Raw genomic sequence first — 27,149 nt, 5'->3', positions numbered from 1 at the left:
TCTACCTTGGAGAGGGTGAACAACCTGTCTTTATCTACTTTGTCTTGAATCCCTGAAGGGTGTTTTCCCTTATAACAGCCTCTGGAGAGCGTTCCAGTTTTCCACCACTCTCTGGGTGAAGAAGAACTTCCTTACGTTTGTACGGAATCTATCCCCTTTTAACTTTAGAGACTGCCCTCTCGTTCTCTCTACCTTGGAGAGGGTGAACAACCTGTCTTTATCTACTTTGTCTTGAATCCCTGAAGGGTGTTTTCCCTTATAACAGACTCCAGAAGAGCGTTCCGGTTTTCTACCACTCTGGGTGAAGAAGAACTTCCTTACGTTCGTACGGAATCTGTCCCCTTTCAACTTTAGAGAGTGCCCTCTCGTTCTCTCTACCTTGGAGAGGGTGAACAATCTCTCTTTCTCTACTAAGTCTATTCCCTTCAATATGGTAATAGAACGGATGAAAAAAGTAAGATGTTGGCCTTATCGTGCTGGCTGGTATTCACTTGGTCTGCCGCTTATAAGTGAATACCAGCCAGCAAGATAAGTCCGACATCTTACTTTTTTCATCTGTTCTGTTACCATTGTTATAGACAGTCATTTAAGGCGCCTTATTTACTGAAATCAGGGGATAAAAATCAGGAAGGGGGGGAGGGTGCTATGATTTCATAAAGTCTGGGCTGGCGGCGTCTGGCGCTTTCACAGTTAAAGCCCGTTGGCGTGGCCGTAATCTATTTTGATTTGATAAACCGATCCTCTCGTTTTAGAACGTCACCAGTTGCGTTGCTCCATAAGGTCACGCCTGCTAAGGAGAAAGCAGCTGTTCTTGCGATCTCACGATGCACTTTCGAAAAATCCGTCCATGACGGTCGCGTCATCAACCCTCAAACCGTAAGGTTCTGCGCGGTCGACAGAGTGTCATCTCAATTTAGGGGCAAACACGTACACCAGCTGAAAGACTAGTGTAAGTGTTTGCGCCTAACCGCCTGTATTCTTTTACCATGTGCGCACAAGTCCTGGACACGCCTCTGACCCGCCCCTGCCCCTCCGCAACCCCTCCCTTTGCTGTCGCACACTATGGATATTGGGCCCACAAGTTATAGAATACTGACTAAGGTCAGTGGCTTGTATAAGTGCTAAGTATCGCCAATTAACAATACTTAGAGGCAATGTTTACTGGTTAAATCAAGTCTCAGCTCATTATTATATGAAGTCATTTGTGCAATTAACCTTATTCTATAACTTCGGTACGGAACTTTGCACACTAAATGCAAGATTGGGCATGCGTATTTATAGAATTTGGAGGCCAGTGGCGTAGTAAGGGTGAGTGGTGCCGTCCCCTCCCCCGCTCTCTTCCCTGCCCCCTCCCCCGCCTCACGCGCACCCCCCTTCCCTTTCCCCTGTCCCGTTTTAACTTCTCCGGTGTGAGTGTCAGTGTCAGCTCGCCCTTTGACGTCATTTCCTAGACGCGGGTCCAGGATGTGATGTCAGAGAGAGCGCCGACGCGGACAGCAACCTCACGCCGTCGTACGGGGGAAAGGCAAAGAGCATGTGCAGGCAGCAAGGAGAGGAGCGGGGGCACGGAGAGGAGGAGGAATGCCACGCCCTCCTTACAATGCCACTGGGCAGGACTACAAGTCCCAGTATTCATTGCAAGCAGAAAAGGATCTCCTTCCCTCTCCAACCCTCGGGGACAGTTTGATGGCTATTAGATGGTCGCCCCGGAAGCAGAAAGCGACTGATCGTCCTCTGCTGGAGCAGGCCGCTGGTTGCTGTGGCTCAGCCACGTGACGCTGGGTTAAGGCTAAGTGCGCCGCTGGCCTTGAGGGACAGAGACGGCGTGAGCGGTGGTAATGACGACGGGCTGTTTCCTCTTCTTTATCTCACGACTCATCTGGCACCAGGCACAACTGTAGCAGCAGCAGAAAATGCAGCAGTCGTCACAGATGGAGCCCTACAGAGGAGAAAACAGAAAGGGTTTCAAGGGCCTAGTCCCGCATCCAGCTAGGCATTCCAGATAATTCTTCAGTTTAGTAGCGCCTTCCCTCATTTTAACAGTCAAGCTTCTATAGGCCCCCACATCCCTCCCAGAAGAACCATCGAAATTACATAAATGAACATCAATCTCATATAAATAGATGTAGGGGCCCCTAAGTTTCTGCTGTAGGTGGATGGCAGAGACCTCTAGTGGCTCCACTGAAGTACTGTACTGTGACTTGTTTGTACCAGTTTCCAGAACAGGAGAGGGTTTTCCTGGCTAGTGAAGTAATAGAAGGAGGAAGCCCATTTTTGGTGGGAAATTGGAACTACCGGTAATATGCAGCCCAAACACTGTTGGTAGAAACCCAAAGAGTAGCAACATTCCAAAGTTGAGATTGTGATGTCATAAAGCCTCATTCAACTAATGCCTAAGAGCCATCCTTATCAGTGATGTCACAATGGCTTCATTAACCTTTACTTGGCTTACATAAGAATCAGAGTATGAATGGGCCCAACCACTGACCCTCAAGCCTTGCATTGAAGAGGCTGGTGTAGAAGGACTGAGGCTGAGATAGGCACTAAAGAATGACACGGGATGGTTAGAACATAAGACCATACTGGGACAGACAACAGCGGCCAACCCAGGTCACAAATACCTGGCAAGATCCCAAAGAGTAAAACATACTGTATACTGCTTAACCCTAGAAAAAAGCTGTGGATTTCCCAAAGTCCATCTTAACAATGGCTTATGGACTTTTGTTTTAAGAAAATATCCAAACCTTTTTTTAAACCCTGCTAAGCTCACTGAGTTCACCATATACACATATACACATTGTGTGAAGACATATTTTCTCCAGTTTGTTTTAAATCTACTCAACGTGCTCCTCGCCACCCCGTCGGCTCTCCCGCTGACATCACTTCCGGGCGCTGCACAACTCCCAGGATGCAAGGTGGGAAGGAATGAAACCAGGACTGACCAATTCTGACCTCGCGCGCGCATACCTGGAGCCCGAAACCTCTGGAGATGGAAAGACTCCGCCCTGCTCCATCCAAGTCCGATCGCCTTGTCCAAAGTGTAGGTAAATGTGTTTGTGACAAACAGGGACATCATAGAACAGTCTAAGGATTTCACCCTTACCTTTATGCCATATCGCTCACGCACACCTGAGCGCATGGCCATGGAGACGGAGGGACCAGCAATACCATGCCCTCCGAGTATTTCTAGGAGGGGGAGGCATATGCACTCTCCGTAGTCATCGGCTGTCTTACACATGAAGCAGGGTAAGCACCAGAAAGCAAAACAACCTGGAAAGAGGAATGGACAAATAAGTGGCTCTGTGAGAGACCCAGAACTGCCAGATTACCAAGTCCAGGAGGGAGACTTTTTTGGCCAGTCCTGGTTTTGATTCTATCCATTGACATCAGTGCTGCAGGTCCCATAATGCATCAGGATGAGGTTGCCAGAAACCCAGGAATGGCCTAAAATCTCCCTCCTAGAAATGGATAACTTGGAAGTTCTAGCAACAATCCCTCAGTCTTTCCCTGGTTCCTACGCCAGATCCATCTGTTTTCCAGCTATTTCAATCCGCAGTCCGTTACTTTAACGATTCAGTGGCAGATAACCAGGCAAGAGAGTCTCCTAACCAGTTATTTCCCACTGACTGGGACGGTTATATTTAATTCTCTGGCATGGTTGTGCGTTATTACAAATCACAGGTCTGTTATTTAATACAAAATAATTCTTCTGTTCTTCAAATGCGAAAGTGTGTATAAATGAATTTAAAAAACTAATGTTGAAATTTTTTTTTCTTTTTATGTTTATAAGTGTTTGGTGCCCAATTTCCTGCACTGGAGCCACAGCGAGATTATATCGGGACCATCATGACACTTACGAGTCCCTTTAGCTGGTACATATGTTCTTGTCTCTATTGACCGTACTATGATCACCAAAGCTGGAACTAAATTCTCTCTTATAATCTCTCCTATATGTAGATAACACTTATCTTTTTCATTCCAGCTGTGGTGGTAATGCAATGTGGCTCCACATGAATCCTCCACCTTATGTTAATATGTGTAAATAACTCTCATGGCAGTCCATTAGAAGACAAGCTTCTTCCAGGGTTCAAATGACTTCATTTGGACATTTGCAACGGTTTTGTGGTCGAAAATGGGGAATAAAGTTAGACATCTTGGTAGACAAGATGTCCAACTAGACGATTAAAAATAAAAAAAATTGGACATCTAGCATTTTCGAAAATGGACACTTCTGGAAGTCCAATTTTGGACGACCAAAGTCAGACATGGACGCGCTATCGAAGTATGAAACAAGGGAAAGTCTCTGTGGGCTGCCCTGGCTCAGGAGAGGGGCGCAGTCCCCTACCTGACCAAAGCACGAGAAGAAAAGGAGTGACGGACGAGGCACTTACAGACTCCAAGGTCATCACAGCAGTCACACAAGCCTGTGCTCCAGCCATTCCCTTCTGCGGTGGCGATGGCCTGAGTCGTCGCTGGCATCGGCTGGTTATTGATGATGGCGGTCATGGCAGCCTAGAGAGGGGATAATAGAAAAATCATCTCCAGAGGTCTCGTGCTCCAGGCATGCACAAGCAAGGTCGGGATTCCTACATTTCAGGAAAGCGATAAAAACTCACCTTTTTACCCGACTCTCTTGAACACACTCTAACCGCTAATTCTACCCCAGCAAATTTATACCGCCTCACTGAATGTGCCCTCCACTCGACTTACAGGAGTAACTAAGGACTCCTTTTACTGAGGTGCGCTAGCGGTTTTAGCTCACGCTTAGCGCGTGCTACAATACCGCACGTGCTAAACGCCAACGCCTCCGTAGAGCTTGCGTTAGTATTTTTCGTGTAGCGCGCACTACAATAGCGCACGTGCTAAACGCCAACGCCGCCGTAGAGCTTGCGTTAGTATTTTTCGTGTAGCGCGCACACTACAATACCGCACGTGCTAAACGCCAACGCCTCCATAGAGCTTGCATTAGTATTTTCCGTTTAGCGCGCGCTACAATGCCGCACACGCTAAACGCCAACGCCTCCGTAGAGCTTGCGTTAGTATTTTTCGTGTAGCGCGCACTACAATAGCGCACGTGCTAAACGCCAACACCTCCGTAGAGCTTGCATTAGTATTTTCCGTTTAGCGCGCGCTACAATGCCGCACACGCTAAACGCCAACGCCTCCGTAGAGCTTGCGTTAGTATTTTTCATGTAGCGCGCACTACAATAGCGCACGTGCTAAACGCCAATGCCGCCGTAGAGCTTGCGTTAGTATTTTTCGTGTAGCGCGCACTACAATACCGCACGTGCTAAACGCCAACGCCTCCGTAGAGCTTGCGTTAGTATTTTTCGTGTAGCGCGCACTACAATAGCGCACGTGCTAAACGCCAACGCCTCTGTAGAGCTTGCATTAGTATTTTCCGTTTAGCGCGCGCTACAATGCCGCACACGCTAAACGCCAACGCCTCCGTAGAGCTTGCGTTAGTATTTTTCGTGTAGCGCGCACTACAATAGCGCACGTGCTAAATGCCAACGCCTCCGCAGAGCTTGCGTTAGTATTTTCCATTTAGCCCGCGCTACAATGCCGCACGCGCTAAACGCCAACGCCTCCGTAGAGCTTGCGTTAGTATTTTTCGTGTATCGCGCACTACAATACCGCACGCGCTAAACGCCAACGCCTCCGTAGAGCTTGCGTTAGTATTTTTCGTGTATCGCGCACTACAATACCGCACGTGCTAAATGCCAACGCCTCCGCAGAGCTTGCGTTAGTATTTTCCATTTAGCCCGCGCTACAATGCCGCACACGCTAAACGCCAACGCCTCCGCAGAGCTTGCGTTAGTATTTTCCATTTAGCGCGCGCTACAATGCCGCACACGCTAAACGTCAACGCCTCTGTAGAGCTTGCGTTAGTATTTTCCGTTTAGCGCGCGCTACAATACCGCACGTGCTAAACGCCAATGCCTCCGTAGAGCTTGCGTTAGTATTTTCCGTGTAGCGCGCGCTACAATAGCGCACGTGCTAAACGCCAACACCTCTGTAGAGCTTGCATTAGTATTTTTCGTTTAGCGCGCACACTACAATACCGCACGTGCTAAACGCCAATGCCGCCGTAGAGCTTGCGTTAGTATTTTCCATTTAGCGCCCGCTACAATACCGCACGTCCTAAATGCCAACGCCTCCGTAGAGCTTCGTTAGTATTTTTCGTTTAGCGCCCGCTACAATGCCGCACATGCTAAACGCCAATGCCTCCATAGAGCCTGCGTTAGTATTTTTCGTTTAGCGTGGGCTACAATGCCGCACGCGCTAAACGCCAACGCCTCCGTAGAGCTTGCGTTAGTATTTTTCGTGTATCGCGCACTACAATACCGCACGCGCTAAACGCCAACGCCTCCGTAGAGCTTGCGTTAGTATTTTTCGTGTATCGCGCACTACAATACCGCACGTGCTAAATGCCAACGCCTCCGCAGAGCTTGCGTTAGTATTTTCCATTTAGCCCGCGCTACAATGCCGCACACGCTAAACGCCAACGCCTCCGCAGAGCTTGCGTTAGTATTTTCCATTTAGCGCGCGCTACAATGCCGCACACGCTAAACGCCAACGCCTCTGTAGAGCTTGCGTTAGTATTTTCCGTTTAGCGCGCGCTACAATACCGCACGTGCTAAACGCCAATGCCTCCGTAGAGCTTGCGTTAGTATTTTCCGTGTAGCGCGCGCTACAATAGCGCACGTGCTAAACGCCAACACCTCTGTAGAGCTTGCATTAGTATTTTTCGTTTAGCGCACACACTACAATACCGCACGTGCTAAACGCCAATGCCGCCGTAGAGCTTGCGTTAGTATTTTCCATTTAGCGCCCGCTACAATACCGCACGTCCTAAATGCCAACGCCTCCGTAGAGCTTCGTTAGTATTTTTCGTTTAGCGCCCGCTACAATGCCGCACATGCTAAACGCCAATGCCTCCATAGAGCCTGCGTTAGTATTTTTCGTTTAGCGTGGGCTACAATGCCGCACGTGCTAAACGCCAACGCCTCCTTAGAGCCTGCGTTAGTATTTTTCGTTTAGCGCGCGCTAAAAATGCTAGAGCACCTTAGTAAAAGGAGCCCTAAGTCTCCAGTCGCACACTCGGTGCTAAGCTATGCAAGTTCCTACCTCCCTACTACATGTACCTACACCAAGAACGCCTAAAATGGTCCTACACTTCGACTGGATTGTATTTCTAGCTGCCATGCTTATAGGGCCTATCGTTTGCCACGCTACTGCGCTCAGGTTCCCCCCCCCCAATCATTTATTTATTTATTATTTTTCAAATTTCTATACCGTTTATAACAAAATCCTAATAAAATAGAAATGCAAACAATCCTCGGAAATCATAACAAATTCATACCATGGCTTGTACAATAAAGATCCTAAAGCCAGAGAGAAAAACCATCGGCTAGAAAAAGGCATCTACAGATAATTACGTCAATCCTCCATGCAGCTCATAAGAATTATCCCTCTCTCGCTGTTCTTCCCGTTAATCTGTTGTTCTGTATATCCTATATGTGAATTTGTGCCAATGAAGAACAGCATGGAGCTCAACTAGGTGCCCACTTGTAGAAAGAGTGCTGAGAATACGAAGGGAACCTTAGTCTGGAATCTCTCTTGCCTTCCCTGCCCCCTCCAGTAGTCCATCTCTCTCCTTCCCTTCCCTTCCATGGTCTCGCATCTTTCTCTCCTTCCATCCCCTCCAGAAGTCCTCATCTGGTTTTGGCCAGGTACTAGTGACCTAGATTGGCCACCGTGAGAACGGGCTACTGGGTTTGATGAACCATTGGTTTGAACTAGTAAGGCTATTCTTATGTTCTTATGCTCGCGGACCCCTCCGTGCTTTCCTTCTGCCACAGTCCGCCCCCAATGATGCAGCTTCCTGTTTTCTCTAGGGCAGACCACTGCAGAAGGAAAGCACAGAGGAGGCCACAGGCAACGCTTCAGAATCACTGTCGGGGTCAGCGGGAGGGGGAAAGTGAGGGCAAAGTCGGACCGGTGCCGAAAGAAGGGGGGGGAAGGCATGCTGGCTGACAGGGGCCCCTCAGAGCTGTGGGACTCAGGGCAGTTGCCCTGTTTGCCCTCCCCTAATGCCGGCCCTGATTGTGACTTGGACTGGCCATTGTTGGAGCCAGGATGCTGGGCCTTGCTCTAACCCAGTAGGGACAACTTTTATGTTCTTACATTCATATCTTTCTAACTAGTAAATGTGGCCAGAAGAGTAGCTTTTGTTAGTATTACATCAGATGAATTCTCTAGGGCTCCTGTCAAATCAAAACTCCCTCCAGCAGCCAAAGTCTTAATTCCCCTTCAGCCTCATTTACCAGTCAAATCTTCTTAGGAATATAGCAGTAATTAGAAATCATTATCTCATTACCCTTAAGGATGTTCAGAATCTCCTTAAAATAATTCATCAAAAGCATCTCCACAGACAACAAACAGGCAATAGGGACAAAAAAACCTCAAGGTTCCTTATTTTAACAGAATTCTCGAATGCTTCATTTTATAATGGATAGCTAAGCTATCGGAGACACCCCGAGACTGCAAAGAGCAAAGCCGCGATCGCACATTCAGGACTCGCTTCTGTACAGAGGAAGATTTTAAAGAGCAACTCGGCCAGCTTTGAAACAGTTTCTGGAGGAAAGTTCCCCCCAAATCATAGACTCCAGTTATCGTCACCATCACCTTGCCAAAATAGACTGTCAAACTTTCAAAAACAATAGGAAAAGAGACAACCTTGTGTGCCGAAGGCTTACTTGCCTTACCAATCTGAAGTGCCAGTTCAGCCAAATTCCCCCCCCCCCCCCGCCGCTTCGGTGATGGAGACATTAGCTGGAGCATCAGCTAAAGAATGCAAGAATACCTCCGGTGGCGGAAGTGGTGTCCCCTTAGCAGAGCTCATAGACGCTTCTGCTCGAGGAGAAACAGATGGAGGACGTAATAGGGCAGAGTACGATACTGGGGTTTAAGAAAGGATTGGACAATTTCCTGCTGGAAAGGGGGATCACTGCACAGGCCCTGGACCTGTTGGGCCGCCGCGTGAGCGGACTGCTGGGCACGATGGACCTTAGGCATGGCTTATGTTCTTATGTTCACTGCCCTTGGGAATTGAACCAGATGTATCATTAACAAGGTACAGAAGATGGTGAGGTAAACTGGAAACATCCACGATGGCAAACTACCCCACTTCCGAGTGTCCAGAACGGAAAGAGGTCTAAAGGGTTTCCAACGTTCGCTTCATTCAACACAAATTGTGTAGTTCCAACGTTTAATGGGTAATGATATCAATCCTTGGCCCTCATTTTCACCTCCTCCTTGATGTCTTACTTATCACTTACCGTCGTTTCATAGTTGAAGAAACCGTTTCAAATGAAACATTACAACAGAAAGTGTTTTCACTTCTCTTTTAATGTGCAAAATCACTAGCCTGCCCCAATGGGATCCGTTTTGCCACATAAAGGCTTTCTCAAGGGTTCTTAAGGAACTCCACTCGAGCGTCCTTTCATTTTTGGGGCTAGGATTTATCTGCACCCTCCTCCCCCCACCCCCCCAATTGGTACTTCTAAGGGGTTCCAAAGTGGCACACCCTTTCTACTTGCGACTCGGAAGTTTGCCGTAGCCACGTTTGCTTCACACATTTTTCGTTTGAGACTTTCTCCTTTGATGAGAATTGTTTTTGAGCGTTTTAGCAAATAATCACTTGCAGGGCCATGGGGGGGGGGAGGGAAGGAAAACGATAGCTTGTTGGTTTTCAGGTCACCTACCCCAATCTGAGGGCGATCTCCTTGTGTTGGGATCAATGATCGCACCTGCTCAAACGTTTCATTGCTTAGGTTGTTTCAAGTTTATTTAAAATTTGTTGAACCGCCCTATCATATATTCAGGGCGATGTACAATTTCTAAAAATATTTTATAACAGTACACAGGGGAACAAAAAGGTCATCTAACAAATACATGACTTTTGAAACAGACGGGACTAGTAGGGTAAATAGGATAGAAATACAATACTTGGAGGCAGATGAGACAATCAAGGAAAATTACAAGAGGAGGGGTTTTTGTTTTGGGGTGTTTTTTTTTAAAGGATGGATTCTGCTTTAGTTTTGGTGTTTTTACGATGTCTAGCAGTCAAATGCATCTTTAAAAAGAAAACATTTTCACCGACTCTTAAATCTACCGACGTTTCTGTCCTCCCTTAAGTAGATTGGCAAGGAATTCCACAATTGGGGGGGGGCCACGACGGAAAAAAATATATCTTTTGAGTCCCAAACTCCAACCCACCGGCTAAGCACCAATAGCTGTCTCCTCATTCCCTCTGTAATTCCCCCCCACTTGACCACAGTGTATTGGTGCACCTTCTTGGTCCAGTTTGTCCGTCTCGATTGTAAACTCTTTTGAGCAGGGACTGCCTCTTCTGTTTGATGTACAGCACTGCGTCTGACTAGTAGCGCTCTAGAAATGATGAGTAGTAGTAGTGTTACGTTGAAGGCTCTTCTCTAATAAGCTGGCATTAAATTGGTCGAAAACAGTAGTATAGGGCACCTTGAAAGACCCTCTGTGGTTCCAAGCCTATTGGGTTCTCCTCTGCCGTTAGATGAGTTTTGAATGATCTTATTAAGGTGCGCTAGCGTTTTTAGCGCAAGCAGGATATTACCACGCGTTACGTGGCCAGAACTAACGCCAGCTCAATGCTGGCGTTAAGGCCTAGCGCGTGCGTTAATGCCCTAACATAGCTTAGCAAAAGGACCCTTCATTTTCCGATCAATATCTTAGCTTTCAACCACAGGTAATTGAAGTTTCAAGTTTCTTTTGATATACCGTCTATCAAAACAAGTGCCCCTACCTTATGGAATGCTTTACCATCTCATCTCCATCACGAAAAACAGCTCGATAGATTTAAGATAAGCTTGAAGACTTTCTTATTTTAAGATGCTTTCAACTGCTCTTGAATTATCTCTTTCTCATTCAACCAACCGCTTCTATGAAGCGATCCCAATGTTTTATCCTCTCCCTCCCTTTTTCATTCAATCTTTTTTTTTTTCTTTTCTTTTCCCTCCTTACTTCCTCATCTATTATGTAACTTTACCCCTCCCCTTCTCCTTTATCCTCACACTCAAGTATGTCCTGTCTATGTCAATAATTGTACACCTCTACTACTTCTCTTTATAAGTGCTACAATCTTTTATTTCTATTTTTAATATTTTATTGTAAACCGGCTAGATAGCAGTTGATGGTCGGTATATTAAAAATTAATAAACTTGAAACTTGAGGGTAGAAAACAAATTAAAATAGGTATATAAAAGCAATATATTAAATATTTAAAAAGTACGAGACGGATTCACATCGACGTACATGGAACAAAAAGGGAAGTTGGGGAGGGAAAGGTTGTTTAAAATACATCGAAGTAAAATTAGTAAAAAAGGAAGGCAAATGGGGAGGGGCAAAACATTAGGATGGGGATCGCTTCAGAAGAAGCGCTAGATGTTTCGAGGCTTCACAAATGTTTTTATACCTTTAAACAATTTAGATCCGTCTAGTGCTCTTTCTATCCAGCCTCGTCAATTGTGTCTCTTAAATGCTGCTGTTTCCTAGATTGGATTATTGCGATTCTGCTTACACAGGCCTCACTGACCATTTGACCACACGTTTGCAGGCCATCTAAACTACCGCAAGCCGAACATTGTGTCGCGCTTGAAAGACTTTTTTCCTTCAGCATCATTGGCTGCCAGTGATTCTTGCTTTCACTCTCAATACTTGACATCTACGCCAACTCCCTACTTGTCTATTTATCAGCTTTTTAAATTTTATTATTTATATACCACTTATATCCTATCTGGCCCGGTGGGCTCAAACTCTATCCAGTGTACCTGTGGCAATGAGGGGGATTAAATTACTTGCCCAGGGTGACAAGGAGCAGCGAGGGATTTGAACCCACAACCGCAGGGTGCTGAGGCCGTAGCTCTAACCCCTGCGCCTCACACTCCCCGAGTTATGAGACTTGATAGACTGCGTTTCTATGGTACAACCAAAATGGTTTACAAGTTATATGCCAGTACATAGCGGTAAAACCATCATTAATTTTAATTAACTTGATTGTGCATGTTGGCAGCTGGCTGCCAGCCATACCCTAAGGTATTGCAGTCACCAGAGGGAATAAAATGTAAGCTATGGTAACATTTTATAAACTAGATACTGCATCGAGGTGAGCCAGGTATGAGGGCTGATCACAGAGATGTCTCCCCCAAATTTGGAAATCTGTACCTTTTTCTCCGGGTGACTTTCACAAAAAGCACTGTGGCCATCTCCTCATGTGCGACACAAAGGACACACATCTACACAGATGTATTTAGTCACAGATTATAGCCACTCATAACATTAAGCCAGCTTAAAACTTGGAGCTGACGCATAATGGCGCTAAGCTGCAAAAAAAATTTGCATTAAAAGAGTTTTTCTCAACTCGGTCCTGGAGTACCCCCTTGCCAGCCTGGTTTTCAGGGTATCCACAATGAATGCGCATGAAAGAAATTTGCATATAAAGGAGTCATATTCTTTGGGGATATCTTGAAAACCTGACCGGCCAGGGGGGTACGCCAGGACCGAGTTGAGACCAGTGGCTCTCAACCCTGGGGATCTCCAGCCAGTCAGTTTTTTAGGATGTCCCTAACGGATATGCATAAGAACATAAGAAGTTGCCCCCGCTGAGGCAGACCAGAGGTCCATCTCGCCCAGCGGTCCGCTCCCGCGGCGGCCCATTTCCTGAGCAGTGGTCCCAGACTATCCCTATGATCTACCTCTGCTCCTATCTGTACCCCTTGATTCCTTTATCCTCTAGGAACCTATCCAAACCTTCTTTGAAGCCTTGTAACATGCTCCGGCCTATCACAGCCTCTGGAAGCGCGTTCCATGTATCCACCACCCTCTGGGCGAAAAAGAACTTTCTGGCATTTGTTCTGAACCTGTCCCCTTTTAATTTCTCCGAGTGCCCCCTTGTACTTGTGGTTCCCCATAATCTGATATAGAAATATAGAAAAGCTATAACCTGACGTAAGTTCCTATTAATAAAATTTATTTATCATACCAATCAATACATAAATGTGCTTACAAAACACTATATCTCACATATCACATAGTATTAGGAGACCTTCCCTTGCCAGAAGGTTTATAAAAGCATTAAGACTGTCTGTTATAAAAGGGTCCACCGTTTGCCAGCGAAAACTTAAAATATATATATATATATATATATGCAATTCCTTATCTCAGAGTTCTGTTCCATTCAATCTTCTGATAATCTCTCTTCATCGTACGTCCTCCCCCCTCCCTCCTCTTCTGACCCCTCTCCCCTAGACCCTTACCGCCTCATGTAACACCGACATCTATAACGCTGCAGTATCGAGCTTATTGCAAATGCAACCACTCCGAACATATAACCTAGCTGCCAAAATAACGTCACCGTATATTTATTGTCTAGAATGTAAAGGTAACTTGTCCGAATATGTATCGTCTAAAATTGTAAATAACATCAACGAAATTGTAACTTCGCTGTAAATGTACAGTCTCTTCATCTGTCAACCGCGCAGAACTTCCATGGTAATGCGGTATACAAGAATAAAGTCATTATTATTATAAGAAGCTGTTTCAATGGATCATGAGCAGTCTAGCCCGACACAGGACTGCGTTTCGCTATCAAGCGTCTTCAGGAGTTACGACAGGTGAGGGCTCCCATGTAACTTTCACTTCAGCCTCATGCGGCCACGAGGGAGATACAGCCCAGGCGGTAAATCCATTCAAGCATAGATCTCCCCCTGCCTCCCTCCCCCCCCCTCTCCCCCCCGTCTCTACGGACTCTATCCTCATTTGCACAAGCCTTAAACACTTATGATTTTATACATAAATCTTTTTATTAAAGTATAAAAAAAAGGACAATATTCTGTACAACTGTGTATAGATCACAAATAGAGCCTTTCGTTTCGATCTGGTTTTTGGTACAACCTTCCCAAAGATTCAGTTGCTTATGCTGTTACATCATCTGGGAAGGTAATTAGATTTCTTTCAGGCATGGGCGACTTAGTAGAGAGAGAGAGAGAGAGACTGTTTACCCTCTCCAAGGTGAAGAGAACGAGAGGGCACTCACTAAAGTTAGAAGGGAAAAGATTCCGTACAAATGTGAGGAAGTTCTTCTTCACCCAGAGAGTGGTAGAAATCTGGAACGCTCTTCCGGAGGCTGTTATAGGGGAAAACACCCTCCAGGGATTCAAGACGAAGTAGATAAAGACAGGTTGTTCACCCTCTCCAAGGTGAAGAGAACGAGAGGGCACTCACTAAAGTTAGAAGGGAAAAGATTCCGTATAAACGTAAGGAAGTTCTTCTTCACCCAGAGAGTGGTAGAAATCTGGAACACTCTTCCGGAGGCTGTTAAAGGGGAAAACACCCTTCAGGTACTCAAGACGAAGTTAGACAAAGTTCCTGCTGAACCGGAACGTACACAGGTAGGGCTAGACTCAAATAGGACACTGGTCTTTGACCCAAGGTTCCGCCGCGTGAGCGGACTGGTGGGCAGCAGCAATTCTTGTGTTCTAACCTATGTGGCTGATGGAGAGGAAAATAAGAGTGTTATTAAATGTTGGAAATGTTCCTTGATGCCAGCAATGATAACAGTAACAGTCAAAGAGTTGAGCAGCTGGGCACATGATGGAAGGAGGCCGATGAGCAGACAAGACTCTTGTTTCCCCATGAAAGGCAGACGAGACACCAATTATTGCATTTAGCAATTTAAAAAGCAGCTTCTGCAGGGGTTTTTTGTTAAAAAAAAAAAAATCCTTGAATTTAGTTGGCAACTGTCAAAAATGCGTTAAATTTTGCATATTGCATTTTGCATATTTCAAATTCGCCTGCTTCTGCTACAAAACAGCTTTTGGTCTTTTACCTAGTTACCTCAATCAACACTTCACTCTGAATCTCACCAACAAGAACTCCCGCAGAATCCAGTTGTTCGTCTTCCCCTCCATAAAATTATGTCACCTCAAAAGATTCCTTGACAAAACCTTTGCTTACCAGGCGGCTAAGCTGAACCCTTGGCTAGCCCAATTGATACTCGAGGCCCCTACCTACCTTAGCTTCAGAAAACTACTCAAAACGCACCTTTTCCGCGAACAGGTCCTATAACCCTTTTCCACCTGCAACTACCCCTTTCCCACTCTCACACCGCTCCTACTGCTCTCCCCCTTCCTCCTCCCCCTATACTGGGTCTCCTCTCTCGTTTTCTCTTACCTTCCATCCCTACCTTCGATGCTGCTTGTACTTTTGATAAAACTCTGTTAAAGCGTCCTCACGCTCCCTTCTTCGTTGCTTGTAACTTTGTCAAAATTTTGTAAATCTGTGTGTCATCGCGGATCTTAATTAACGGATGTGAACTGCCTAGAACTTCCTGGGTATGGCGGTATACAAGAATAAATTATTATTATATTGTAACTCAGTTTATCTGGGCATTAAGCAGAGCAGTCTAAAACGACTTCAGTTAATACAAAATACTGCAGCTAAGCTCATTTTTGGGAAACGAAAGTATGATCATGTTTCCCCTTTGTTGATCGAGCTTCACTGGCTCCCAGATCGCTTTAGCTTCCAGTTCAAATGCGCATGCATAATCTTCAAGCTTCTCTATGGAATATTTGATCCTTTTGTCCCCTTATGTTGGAATACCCTTAGACTTTGCCATTTGAGAAACACACAAAGATATAAGTTAGCCTTCCCTTCCTTTAAGGGAATTAAATCTGCTGGGAAGCTCAGTCGATCTTTTGTTTTCAAGTTTGTAGAGATCTGGAATGAACTTCCCGACTCCATTAGGCTTTTAGGCCCGCCGCAATGATTTCGTAAATCCCTGAAAACTTTGTTCTGGCAATTTTTAAACGGTTTAACTACAGCCGCAACGAAATGATAATATTATAGTTATTTTTCTTAAGTACTTTAGTTTTTAATTAGTTCTTCCTTCTCCTATGTTTTCTGCTATGTACTCTAGTCTTAATTATATGTGAACCGAGTCGAGCTCCATTGAGAGATGACCCGGTCTATAAACCAAAGATTAGATTAGATTGATACTAGTCTCAAGTTTTTAGAGAATGACACCAAGACAAAGTTTGTCCCCATCTCCACAGGCTCCATCTCCAAACACACCCTCTATAAATATTTCTGCCTTGAAAACCATCTCAGAAAGACCCTAACTCTCTCTTGTAACATCTTTACAGACGTAGCTCACGTAAACTGCTCTGACTTGACGCCCCAGTCATTAGTAGTGACATAGAAACTTACAATAAACACCCCTGCTACAAAAAAAGCCTATTAAAATACCAAGAAATTTGAGTTTACTTACAGAAGATACACTACAATTGTAAGTGGCTCAGCTCGTCTTCTCTCCTTCATCTATTAATTAATAAGGAAAGAGGTAACTTCTCCCCCTCCCCCAGTCTCTGTAGGGCAAGGGTGGAGTCAATTCAGAATTTCTTCCAATAGAAGGCCCTCCCTCAGCAATTATTTACAGAGCAGCTTCCGAGAAAGAAAACCAGCTGAGTAAAAGACTCAGGGGATGTATTAAGATGACGTCTCCTAGGTTAGATGGCAAGAACAGGGCCTTTGGAGCTTTCTAGGCATTTTATAGACGCTCCAGTCCAATGGAAAAACCCAGGCATGGTGGAGAAGGTTCTGGCTGTACGCATTTAAGACAAAAGGTAGCGAGAAGGCTGTGCATACCCTCCCCAGCTTCAGCTTGTGTCCAGGTAGGCTGGCACATGGTTTTTGTGCTCAAACTGCTTCTTGAACCCAAACCCTAGCAGAGACCTGAAAATAGATAGATTCGTTTTCAGGTCTTTGCTGTATTTGGGTTCATGAAGGAGCAGTTTTTAAACCGGGATATTTGTTACATTTTCCATGGGGAATTTTTTTGTGGAGTGAAGAGACGTGGTTTTGTGCGACATGAAGTAAGCAAAGAACTCATCAGCTGGGAGAAAAAGCCAAGCTAACCACACCTCATCTGCTGTAGGCCACCGACAACATGGAAAAACGCCAGCAGGCCAGAGTTTCCCCCAAGGTATAATTAAAAGCCTGCTAAAACCCAGAACCAATGTGAGAGGATTCTGAAAATTACTAGTTCGCAATGCTCGAGGAAAAATAAAACAACAACAACAAACAAAAAAAAAACCAGGAACTAGAATGTTGTTACACCAAGTGATCTTGACAACCAGACACTCAAGTCCAATTCTAAACAATTACAGGGAAAATAGGGCCTGCAGAGGAGGACAAAGACGCAAAGCTCAAGGGGCTGTGGTAGCCAAGGTGGCTACAAAGTCACAAGGGGGAATGAGTAGCCAAGTAACAGAGATCAAGTCAAAGGAGGATCAGAAAATGGTTTCTTTTCCCAGATCACCCCAATATCTGCAGAAGAGTAGGCTATAATACTCTAAAGCAGCGGTGTAGACAGGCTTGCTTTTTTGGTGGGGCCAGATGTTGTTATTACCCCCTCATTGCTGTTGGTGTTGCCGCCTGCGGGAGGGAGGCCAACTCAGAAGTAGATAGACCATGACCCCATGAAGCTACACACCAACATTTAGGAATAGCTGTATCTATTGACCGAGCTATGAAGTATTCATTTATAGCGATGCAGGAGGGAAGGGGCAAATAATTAAAAAAAAGAGAATCCCAAGATGACTGAGAAAGAAGTACTTAGGTTAACAGAGAAGCAAATTGGTGACCAAAGGTTATATTTATGCAGGGGAAAGGTACTGTCATGAGAAGTAAAGAAATGGCTCTAGTCAAATCATTGTTGGAGCTAGGCATTTAAAAAAAAATGCACAGTAGCCAGTGCCAAAAATTAGTAATCAAGATCTCCAACTGCAATAAATATAGTAATGGTATTAAATGAGAAAGAGATGGGATTTGATGACCCTGTCTCGGCACACAACTGCCTGATTGCGGTATTAACAGGAGCAATTTCCCATATGCAATTAGCAGAGAGTCATTTCAGTGGTTCAAAATATGCATGCAAACTGCTTCAAATGACAGCCTAGACCCAGGAAGTTGGAGTCATTTTATTACATGCGAAATGCTTTCCTGCACATCTATTTCAGTTATGAGCAGCATTTGCAAGCCAGCGGTAGGACCGTAGTTGGAGGGTGGACATGTTTTCTGGACAGCCCCCAGAAAGAAGAGCATCGGCCCCCAAGGAGCCGTCTACGTTAAACCCTGGGAAGAGAGGTTAAAGTGGCAGGAAATTATGTTCTTGTACAAGACCGAGTCTAGCGAGACCTCATTTCGAATATGATGTAGACCTTCAACGAGAAACGGGATGAGTCGGTCCAGAGAATTGTGACTAAAAATGGTCAGTAGTCTTCATTATAAAGTAGACGGGAACAGACAAAGATCAACTTTGGAAAAAAGTTGGGAGGGGGAGGGAAATGTGATTTTTAAATACTTCAGTAGCAGGACCTGTACTAGTTCCACTCAGTGGAGAGATCTCCATTATGCCCCCCACTAACCCTAACCTTTTATTTCCTCCTACAAGTAGCATTCCATCCTCTTGAATAATTCTGGTTATTGTGTCTTTGTTATTGTTAAGTGCCAACCATGGTTCACTAGTCAGGGTGTGGTCATACCATGGTGTTCCAGGCTGTTGCCATTTTGAATAAAGCTAGGATTAACCAACCAACAGGATATGTTAGCAAGTTCAAGCTGTGAGAACAGTCAAGTCCCTTCAACTGTTCCGAGCTTGTGTATCCTGCTACACCTAGGGAGCCTAGTCTTGAAACACAAGGGATTGGTCAGGTCAACCCACACCTCTTACGGAGCGGACAGATTCTTAAAAAAAAATCATGCTAAGGGGAGCAAATAGACCCTATAGTAGACGGAACTTTTTTACCTTCAGGGTTTAAGGCATTTTAGTGTGCCAAGTACATTTACAGATAATACCTAAAAATGAAGCACCAGGAGGACAGTGAGCTTGCAGTAAGAGTACAGATAAACCCCAATGAGTGATATCCAGGACTTAATTGCAACTGAAAAGCTGGGTAGAGCAATTTAAAGAACACCACTAAAAACGTGTGCTTTGCTGTTGTAAATTTTTTTTTTTATTTAGTTCAGGCTTGAAATTTGCTATAAGCATTAATCTGCTTTTCCATAAATTCACCAATCACTGTTCTAGTTTATAGAAAACGCCAGTCACCTTCAGCCCCTAGAGCAGACATGGGCAACAACGGTCCTCGAGGGCCAGAATCCAATCGGGTTTTCAGGATTTCCCCAATGAATATGCATAATATCTATTTGCATACACTGCTTTCAATGCATGTTCATTGGGGAAATCCTGAAAACCCCATTAGATTCCGGCCCTCAAGGACTGGAGTAGCCCATGTCTGCCCTAGAGGGATCAGTTCCAGTAGTTTCAGATCCCGATGTCCATAGAGACATCAAGCCCAGAGACCACCCACTGCAGTAAATGTACAGTCTTGACAATTACACGTTTGGGGAGACTGCTGCATGCACTATGACCAGTAACTTTTTTTTTGGAAGGGTAGATTAGGTAATCTCATGCCTATGTCCATTGCATAACTCCATGCATATTGGATTACAGGTATCCAAGTAGGACATGACCCTCCCCTAAAAAAAGAAGGTTTTAGGAAAGCATTATAACATTTTAAGACATGCAACAGGCCGTTGTTTGAACTTGACAAGAGCATATGGATAAGTTAGGTGGAGCTCTTGGAATGGTAGTTGATTTACGATGAAGGAAATAGTACCATGGAATACCATCCTAAGAGGTTACATGCTATTACAGACAAGAAGTGATGCATTTATAGTTTATTTTGTTTTAAGATACAGCATTAGGATGAAGAGCCGTTCCTTAACTTCTTGTACAAGACCAGCCCCAACACAAGGCAAGCAAGCATGAGAGAAGATGCCGCAATCACCAACATCAGAGCGATAGGTTCCTTTATTATTCCTGCATGGATAGAGAACAAATGGGGTTAAGAGTGGTCCGTTCATTAGCTGATAAGCTGAAAAGTTCCATTAACATTCGCACTAACCTAGTTTAGTAACTTGCTCCTAAATGGATTTAGGTCTATAAAGTCTTGGAAACAGAACAGTTTCTTCCATTATCTACAGAGGATCAACATGCATGCAAAGGTTGTAAGGCTGAGTGGTGACTAAGGCCTTTTTCAAGAGGATCAAGATTTAGTGATACAGAAGAGCAGGGCCATGTACAAAACGTGGCTTTAATGGTAGGGCTGGCCTTGCCTCCTTTTAGGGTTGCCAAGTACCAGTCAGCCTTTTCATGGCTTGTCTACTCATTAATGGCCATTATTTCATTTAGGGTAGGCAATTTATAAGAATTGCAAAGACAAAGCAGAGGCGTTTTAAGTCTCTCCCCATCATAAGCAGTAAGTAGATAGGCCATGACTGACCCAGTGTTGGCCAGCACAAAAATTAAAGTCTTGGAGGACCCAATCAGAAGTGTTTCATTTGCCTCTACTCCCTCCCTAGTTAGGTAGATTTTATGAACTTTATACCATGAGATGTTTTCACTTTCATGAAGTCTGGGAAGTCATCCATAAGATCCATGGAGTCTTTGTTCAGGAGGAGGATAGGATCCAGTTGGATAGATGTCTCCAAGTTCAAAGCAGAGTCTAGATAAACAAGAAAAAGGACTAAGAAACCAGTCCTTGGAGTTGGGTCATTAGCAATGAGATTTTATCCTACATATAGTAGGAGTTACATTGTTCTAGTGTTCTAGTTTTCAAGTGTTAACATTCATTCCTGATCTCCTCTCCTGCCTGAGATCATGCTTACATTCCAGCTCGGTGCCAACACAATCTGGACAGGATCTTACCCGATGCAGGAGCTTCTCTCTTCCCAATTCTGCTTAGGCTTCCAAGATGATCGGTCGGAGTGTTCAGGGTTCTCTCACCCCTACAAGTTTGAATCTCACAACAGGCACAGATGCTACTGGGACCTTCTACAGCAGACCATCTGGGGGGGAAAACATTTTGGCTTGCTTTATCACCTTTTTAGAAAAGTTCTCATGAAAAAAAGACCAAACCTAAAGACATAGTAGTTCTTTATACAGATAGTCCCAACAAGGTATATCAGTTTAGGAGCTAGAAGACTCCATTTTTCCACTTTTTTTTTTGGGGGGGGGAAGACTCCATTTTTGCACTTTTGGGAGAATACAACATTTATTAACTGATCTAGTCCTTGCCTTAGAGCTGCAACTGAAGGGTAAGCTACAACCTAAATCTCTTCCCCCCCTAGTGGGTGATGGCATTGATCTTCAAATGACCTACTACTATTATTTCTATAGTGCTACCAGATGCACACAGCACTGCACGGAACAAAGAAGAAAACAGTCCCTGCTCAAAAGAGCTTACAATCTAAACAGCCAAGACAGACAGGACATCATGGATACAGTTAAGGGGAACGATTAATCAGCGGGCTGGGTTGGAGGGCAGAGGAGTAAGGTTAAGGATTGAAAACTATCAAAAAGGTGGAGTTTGTCTGCTTTTAAACATGGGAAGGGAAGGGGATTGACGAACAAAAAAACTCGGGTAATTATCCACACACAGGGGGAAGGTAGATGAAAGGAACGAAGTCTGGAATTGGCAGTGGAGAAGAAGAGTAACACTAAGAGCGACTTATCTGAGAAACGGAGTTCTCTGGGAGGTGTATAAGGAGAGAAGCGAAGAGAGATATTGAGGGGCAGCAGAATGAACACACTTGTAGGTCAGCAATAAGATCTTGAACTGTATGTATGTGATGTCAGATAGGGAGTAATTTAAGGAGAGGGGTGACATGAGCATAGTGAGGTTGATAGAAGATTGAGTCGTGCAGCAGAGTTTTACACAGATTGCAAGGGAGAGAGGCGACACTGTGGGAGACCAGTTAGAAGTAGATTGCAGTAATATAAGCGTGAGGTTACGAAGTGTGGACAAGGGTCTGAGTAGTGTGCTCAGAGAGACAGGGGCAAATTTTGGCGATATTGAAGCGACAGGTCTTAGCAGCTTGTTGGATGTGCATAGAAAATGAAAGGTTGGAATCGAAGACCACTCCAAGGTTGCGAGCAGAGGGGACGGGACCAATGACAATCTTTACCGAGATGGAGAAAAGAGGAGGAGCAGAGGGTTTCGGAGGAAAAGGAGCAGTATTTAGTTTGATGACGGCAGGACTTCCAGGCAGCAATGTCAGCCAAACAAGCAGAGACCTCACCTCCCTTTCCTGGGCATTACCCCTACCCACTCACCTATTAGTGGCCTTGCTGAAGGAACAAGCTTTATTGAAGGGTCCTGGTATCTGGTCGACTGGAGCAGCTCTCAAGTTGCAGGTGATGTATATCTGAGGAATAAAGTTAAGAGTGCTTAGATCTAGCCTAAGGAAACAGAAAATTGCTAGTTTAACATATCACATAATAAAATCTAACCAGGGAGTCTGTGTGCCCAGCAAATCTGAAGGCATCAACAGTGAACTGAAGCTTCTCTGGCTGGATACGTGGAGATCTGAAGGCAGAGAATGAGTCCTCCTGCTTCCCATCCACAAGACATCTAAGGGGATAAAACATGGGTTGATAAACTCAAGCAGCAATTTACAAGATAGCTACTGTTGACACAAATCTTGAGTCATCCGAGTCTCACCCATAGAAATCAATGATACTGTATCTAGGATTCGAGTCCTTGTCTGGAGATAGTGTAGCAACACATTTATCAATGAAGATCACCATAGGCACATGATCTCCTAGGTTGACAGATGCTTCAATGTGGAGCTCATCACCCAGGTAAAATACAGTAGAAGATCTTTCAGCACTCCAGTCATCTAAAAGTTCAGGTTAAAAAAAAAAAATAGTTAACGGAAAACTTGCCCTCAAGTGAGCTCCTCCTATAGGCTACATTCACACCTACCATCCATCAGATGCAAGGTGAAGGCCAGCCTTTCTTCGGAAGACATTGTAGAGCTAAAGGGTACCCATGTGGGCTTGATGGCCTTACTGCTCACATTGCTAATTCTAAAAAAATAAGATAGGAACCCAGGGTTTGAATCAGCCACATGTTTAGCAAATCGAACCCCACATTGTCACAACATTGCTCCTTTTCTCACCTTGGGTAAATACACTGAATGGGAACCACAGCTGGATTACGTCTGACAATAACCTGGCTACTTGAAGATGTAGCATTGTAGAACAAGTGTGTACCGTAGATCAACATGTCTGGAGTCATCTGTAAAGATTAATAGTAAATCAATCTTATAATATCAGTTAAGCAACAGTCATCTTTCAGAAGCCATATAGAACCTAAGAATTACTTGGGGCGATTCCAATGCTAAAGAAAATCATATCTAAATCTTTATAACCAGGACGCGAGTGAAGTAATACCCCACTTTCTAGTTGGGGGAAGGGAGTGGATTTTACATGAGGTTTGCTCAACGATTCCACCAATTTGATGGCCAACAAAGCTTATAGCACCCGAATTCCATGTGCTTTACAAGCTGTTCCCCTACCATACAGCCTACCAGTGGTAGAAAGAAGCCATTCCATTCTAGCTACGTGTGGGGAAAATACAAAGAAACCAAGCATAACATGCCCCCCCTCCCTCCCAAGCTTACTGCCATTTGCTTTTAAATTATTGGGGATTCAGAAGAGGATACACAGGACATACGTCCTAAATTAGATGGGCACTTATTTGAGTAAAAGTGGACTTACTTCCCTTGGCTATCGCAAGGCAGTATATTACAGATGAGAAACCAAGGGATGGTGCATTAAGCTGCAACTCCAGGCTATTTTAATACCAGTGTTCCAAGTACGGAATTAAGAACTCAATCTACCCAGTTCCTCATCGTTGCCCCTTCTGATCTAATTGACTAGTTTGGAAGCACTAATCTGATGTACCAGCATTCAAGAAGAGCTGAGAAAGAGAAGAGCTTGCAGCGGACAGTCAACTAACTAAATCACGGCCACCCACTAATAGCTCCAAACTGATGAGCTTAGTATATAAAAAGTGCCAAATACACACCCAGTTACTCCAGTTTGTACTAGTGACTAACCTAAAGGTCGTGGTTTTAAAAAATCCCTTATCAGGTAGTGATGAGGTACTTTGACCTTCAGATACTTTAGAGAAGCATCTAGGCCTCACCAGCTGAGCAGACCTTGGTCCTTTTAAGAGTCTAGACCAGCTGGCTTTCAGAACCTCTCAAAATAAGAGTATAACGTTTGGGCATTTGGTCCCTCATAAGCATGTGTCCCATCTGAGGTGGCCCCTCTTCCTAACCTGCCATCAAAACAGCTGGTTTTAGTTATTGAATATTTAGAGGAGATTTATGAATATTCAGCCAGGAAGACTTTTCTTATAGCTGTTCACAATGAGTCATGATCACTCATCTACAGTTAAATGTCATTGCTCTGCTAAGCACATGGAGATCTTCATAGCCCTTTCTGGAGCTAGCAAGACCCTTTATCTGTGCATCACTTGACACTAGGAAAAATAAAATAAAAAAACTAATGTCATTTCAAAACCATGCACAGCTGTAAGAGTATCCCGACGAGAGCTGGAAGGCTGTGAACTTTAAGGACCGTAAAGCCTATGGTTGCCCAGGTTCCTATCAGGAAATAGCACCCTTCCCATTTGACAGGGTAGTTTTAGCAAGTTGAGGCAGCTCTCGCATTCCTGTTCTTTATCCACCTACTGTGGCATCTAAGTATTAGGGTGAAACCCAGTTCAACTCTTGGCTCAGTTTAGTGATGTATAGTTTGGCCTCTGGTTTAGTGATGAAAGATTCCCCTCTCAGGTTCAGAGTACCACCATCAGAAGCCAGCAGGTCAAGACTAGCATGGTGGCTCGAGCTGTACCCGACCCTCTGTGCAGAGCATCTATTTATTCAATTTTCTATACGGTTTACAGGAGTTTATTTGGGTACTCAAGCATTCTTCCCCGTCTGTCCCGGTGGGCTCACAATCTATGTAATGTACCTGGGTCAATGGGGGAATTAAGTGACTTGCCCAGGGTCACAAGGAGCAGCGTGGGTTTGAACCCACAACCTCAGGGTGTTGAGGCTATAGCTTTAACCACTGCGCCACTCTAGAAGTCAAAATGTAGTAGATGTGAGCCAAGTATAGAACAACGAGGCCATTGTGACATCACTGATGAAGTTGGCTCTTAGGCATTGGTGGAATGAGGCGTTATGATGTCACAATATCAGCTCTGGTTATCAGAGACTGAAACTTTTCACACTATTTATTCAATTCTCTATATTGTTCTCCCAGGGGAGCCGAGAACAGTTTACACGAATTTAGTCAGACGCAAGCATTTTCCCTGCCTGTCCTGGTGGGCTCATAATCTATCTAACATGCCTGGGGCTATGGGGGGATTAAGTGACTTGCCCAGGGTCACAAGGAGCAGTGGGGGTTTGAACCCACAACCTCAGGGTGTCGAGGCTGTAGCTTTAACCACTGTGCCACATTCTCTCCTTCAACTGTACTGTGTAGTATTATAGCTATGGCACCATTTGTTTGCCTCTAAACTCATTCTACAAGCGAGGGCTCTTTTTTTTTTTAATAAAAAGTTTATCCCATTCATGTTTTGGCTTCCATCTCTGTTGGCCTACTGGAGGTGGTTGGGGCATTCACCACCTTTCAGCAAAATGTAGCTGCCCTGACAGAATTCTTACTATTGTATTTTATCCTATATTATTTTTGATAGTCCTAAAAAAAAATACCAGTCATTACTTTCCTTCACCAAATTATTACAGCTGCAGCTTTAGAGAAAAGAAGACTTTAGCAAATGTGGTACATCTGTAGCAGACATGGTACATTGATTTTTAGGTAAAACAGCACTGCCCCCACCTTACCTGAACCGACATCTCCTCTAGCCAGAGAGATATTTTTTAATTTTTAATATAATTTTTCTCTCATTTTCTAGGGTCAAGCACAAAAATATATTGATAGACTCCTTCCAGTATCAAGTAGTTCCATTTTGAGGCTCTCTCCTCCATCTGAGTTACAAGCTTCATTTACTTATTTTTCCTGCCATGAAAGTTTTAAAGTCTTCTATTTAATCGATTCTTTTAATCACTCAGATTTCTGTGCCAACATAGTTGCTGAATATTCTACTGTGTTCTTTCTTAATCTACTTTGAACCACCGTTGGTGGCAGACTACAAGAGCTAGAAAACATCGAAGTAGCCTAATAACCACACTGAACAAGACCAATTGAAATAAAGAGACAACCTCACCTGCAATGTACTGCCACACTCATGGAGCCCAACCTCAAAAGTGACTGTTTCTCCTGCCCCAGAGGTTGTAGGCTTGCAGGAAGCCTGGCCCAGGCTGAGATCCGTAGCTTTGATCAGCTGCCCTGTGCCAAACAGATCCCTCCTCACCATTATCACTATCTTAGCCTCTGTGCACTGAACTGCGACGGGGTGCAGCCTCGCATCTTGGCGCCGACCAGGATGGAGCCAGGGGACTTGAACCCTATAAGGCCTGTGTTTAGAGAAATGTCTTCCAGAAGGGGTTCCTGCTATTGAAGCCCAGGAACTAATACTGATCACATCAGCAAGTAACCACAGCAGTACCCCAAATTCCAGCTTCACCCTCTGCCCCATCCTGTTCCTACACCCCCCAGCACACAGAGAGCTAGGCCTGCTCAGGATCATTTATACAGCCTCTCCCCCACCTGAAACCAATTTATACAGCCTCTCCCACACCTGAAACCAATTCCCACCAGAATCAGGTAATGAAATACTCCATCCAGAACCTGTCTGCAGGACAACCGGGGTGATTTCCAGCCCCCTGAGCTCTGAAGTGGCAATTCAAACTGCTGTGCATCAGTTTCAGAGATGCTAAGTTCCAGGCGAGAGATTTTGAGTCATCCTGGTGTATTATGGGACTTGCAGCACTGATTTCAATGGGCAGGATCAGGCACCTCAAATCCCATACTGCTTTGAGATGTATGATCAAAACTAGGGCTGGTCATAAAGTCTCCAGCTTGGAACTGGGTAATTTGAACATAAGAATATTCTTACAGGAAGCCTAGGGTTACCATATGGCTCCAGAAAAAGGAGTCACACAAAATAATGGGAGTACAATCTCTAAATACTTAAATTCTCACAAATATATCATATGATAAGATA

At 44.6% G+C, this 27,149-nt stretch overlaps 2 protein-coding genes across 2 annotated transcripts; both read right to left on the bottom strand.

Moving 5' to 3' along the window:
- Window positions 1-1,789: 1,789 nt before the first annotated feature.
- LOC117349799 (cornifelin homolog A-like) lies at window positions 1,790-4,506 on the bottom strand. Its single transcript, XM_033923394.1, has 3 exons — window positions 4,392-4,506; window positions 3,104-3,270; window positions 1,790-1,939 (listed from the first exon to the last, which is right to left on the bottom strand). The coding sequence occupies exons 1-3, from the start codon at window positions 4,504-4,506 to the stop codon at window positions 1,790-1,792; spliced, it is 432 nt and encodes a 143-aa protein (XP_033779285.1).
- Window positions 4,507-19,472: 14,966 nt separating this feature from the next.
- LOC117349538 (zona pellucida sperm-binding protein 3-like) lies at window positions 19,473-26,659 on the bottom strand. The gene is made up of 9 exons (XM_033923085.1): window positions 26,250-26,659; window positions 23,125-23,243; window positions 22,929-23,032; window positions 22,665-22,842; window positions 22,454-22,574; window positions 22,277-22,368; window positions 20,870-21,009; window positions 20,550-20,666; window positions 19,473-19,981 (listed from the first exon to the last, which is right to left on the bottom strand). The coding sequence occupies exons 1-9, from the start codon at window positions 26,619-26,621 to the stop codon at window positions 19,863-19,865; spliced, it is 1,362 nt and encodes a 453-aa protein (XP_033778976.1). The 5' UTR covers window positions 26,622-26,659; the 3' UTR covers window positions 19,473-19,862.
- Window positions 26,660-27,149: the final 490 nt, after the last annotated feature.

The sequence above is a fragment of the Geotrypetes seraphini genome, chromosome 16 (genome assembly GCF_902459505.1).
Source record: "Geotrypetes seraphini chromosome 16, aGeoSer1.1, whole genome shotgun sequence".
Classification (NCBI taxonomy): Eukaryota; Metazoa; Chordata; class Amphibia; order Gymnophiona; family Dermophiidae; genus Geotrypetes; species Geotrypetes seraphini.
The sequence above is the reverse complement of the archived record's forward strand: the minus strand, read 5'-3'. Positions and strand labels throughout refer to the sequence as shown.

Excerpts from the sequence above, each read along its gene's own strand:
- LOC117349799 (XM_033923394.1), bottom strand. The coding sequence starts at position 4,506 with ATGACCGCCATCATCAATAACCAGCCGATGCCAGCGACGACTCAGGCC. Across the intron at positions 3,271-4,391 it reads CTGTGATGACCTTGGAGTCT|GTTGTTTTGCTTTCTGGTGC; the intron begins GTAAGTGCCTCG and ends TCCTCTTTCCAG. Across the intron at positions 1,940-3,103 it reads GTGAGCGATATGGCATAAAG|GGCTCCATCTGTGACGACTG; the intron begins GTAAGGGTGAAA and ends TCTCCTCTGTAG.
- LOC117349538 (XM_033923085.1), bottom strand. The coding sequence starts at position 26,621 with ATGGGGCAGAGGGTGAAGCTGGAATTTGGGGTACTGCTGTGGTTACTT. Across the intron at positions 23,033-23,124 it reads ATTCAGTGTATTTACCCAAG|AATTAGCAATGTGAGCAGTA; the intron begins GTGAGAAAAGGA and ends TTATTTTTTTAG. Across the intron at positions 22,575-22,664 it reads AGTATCATTGATTTCTATGG|ATGTCTTGTGGATGGGAAGC; the intron begins GTGAGACTCGGA and ends TTATCCCCTTAG.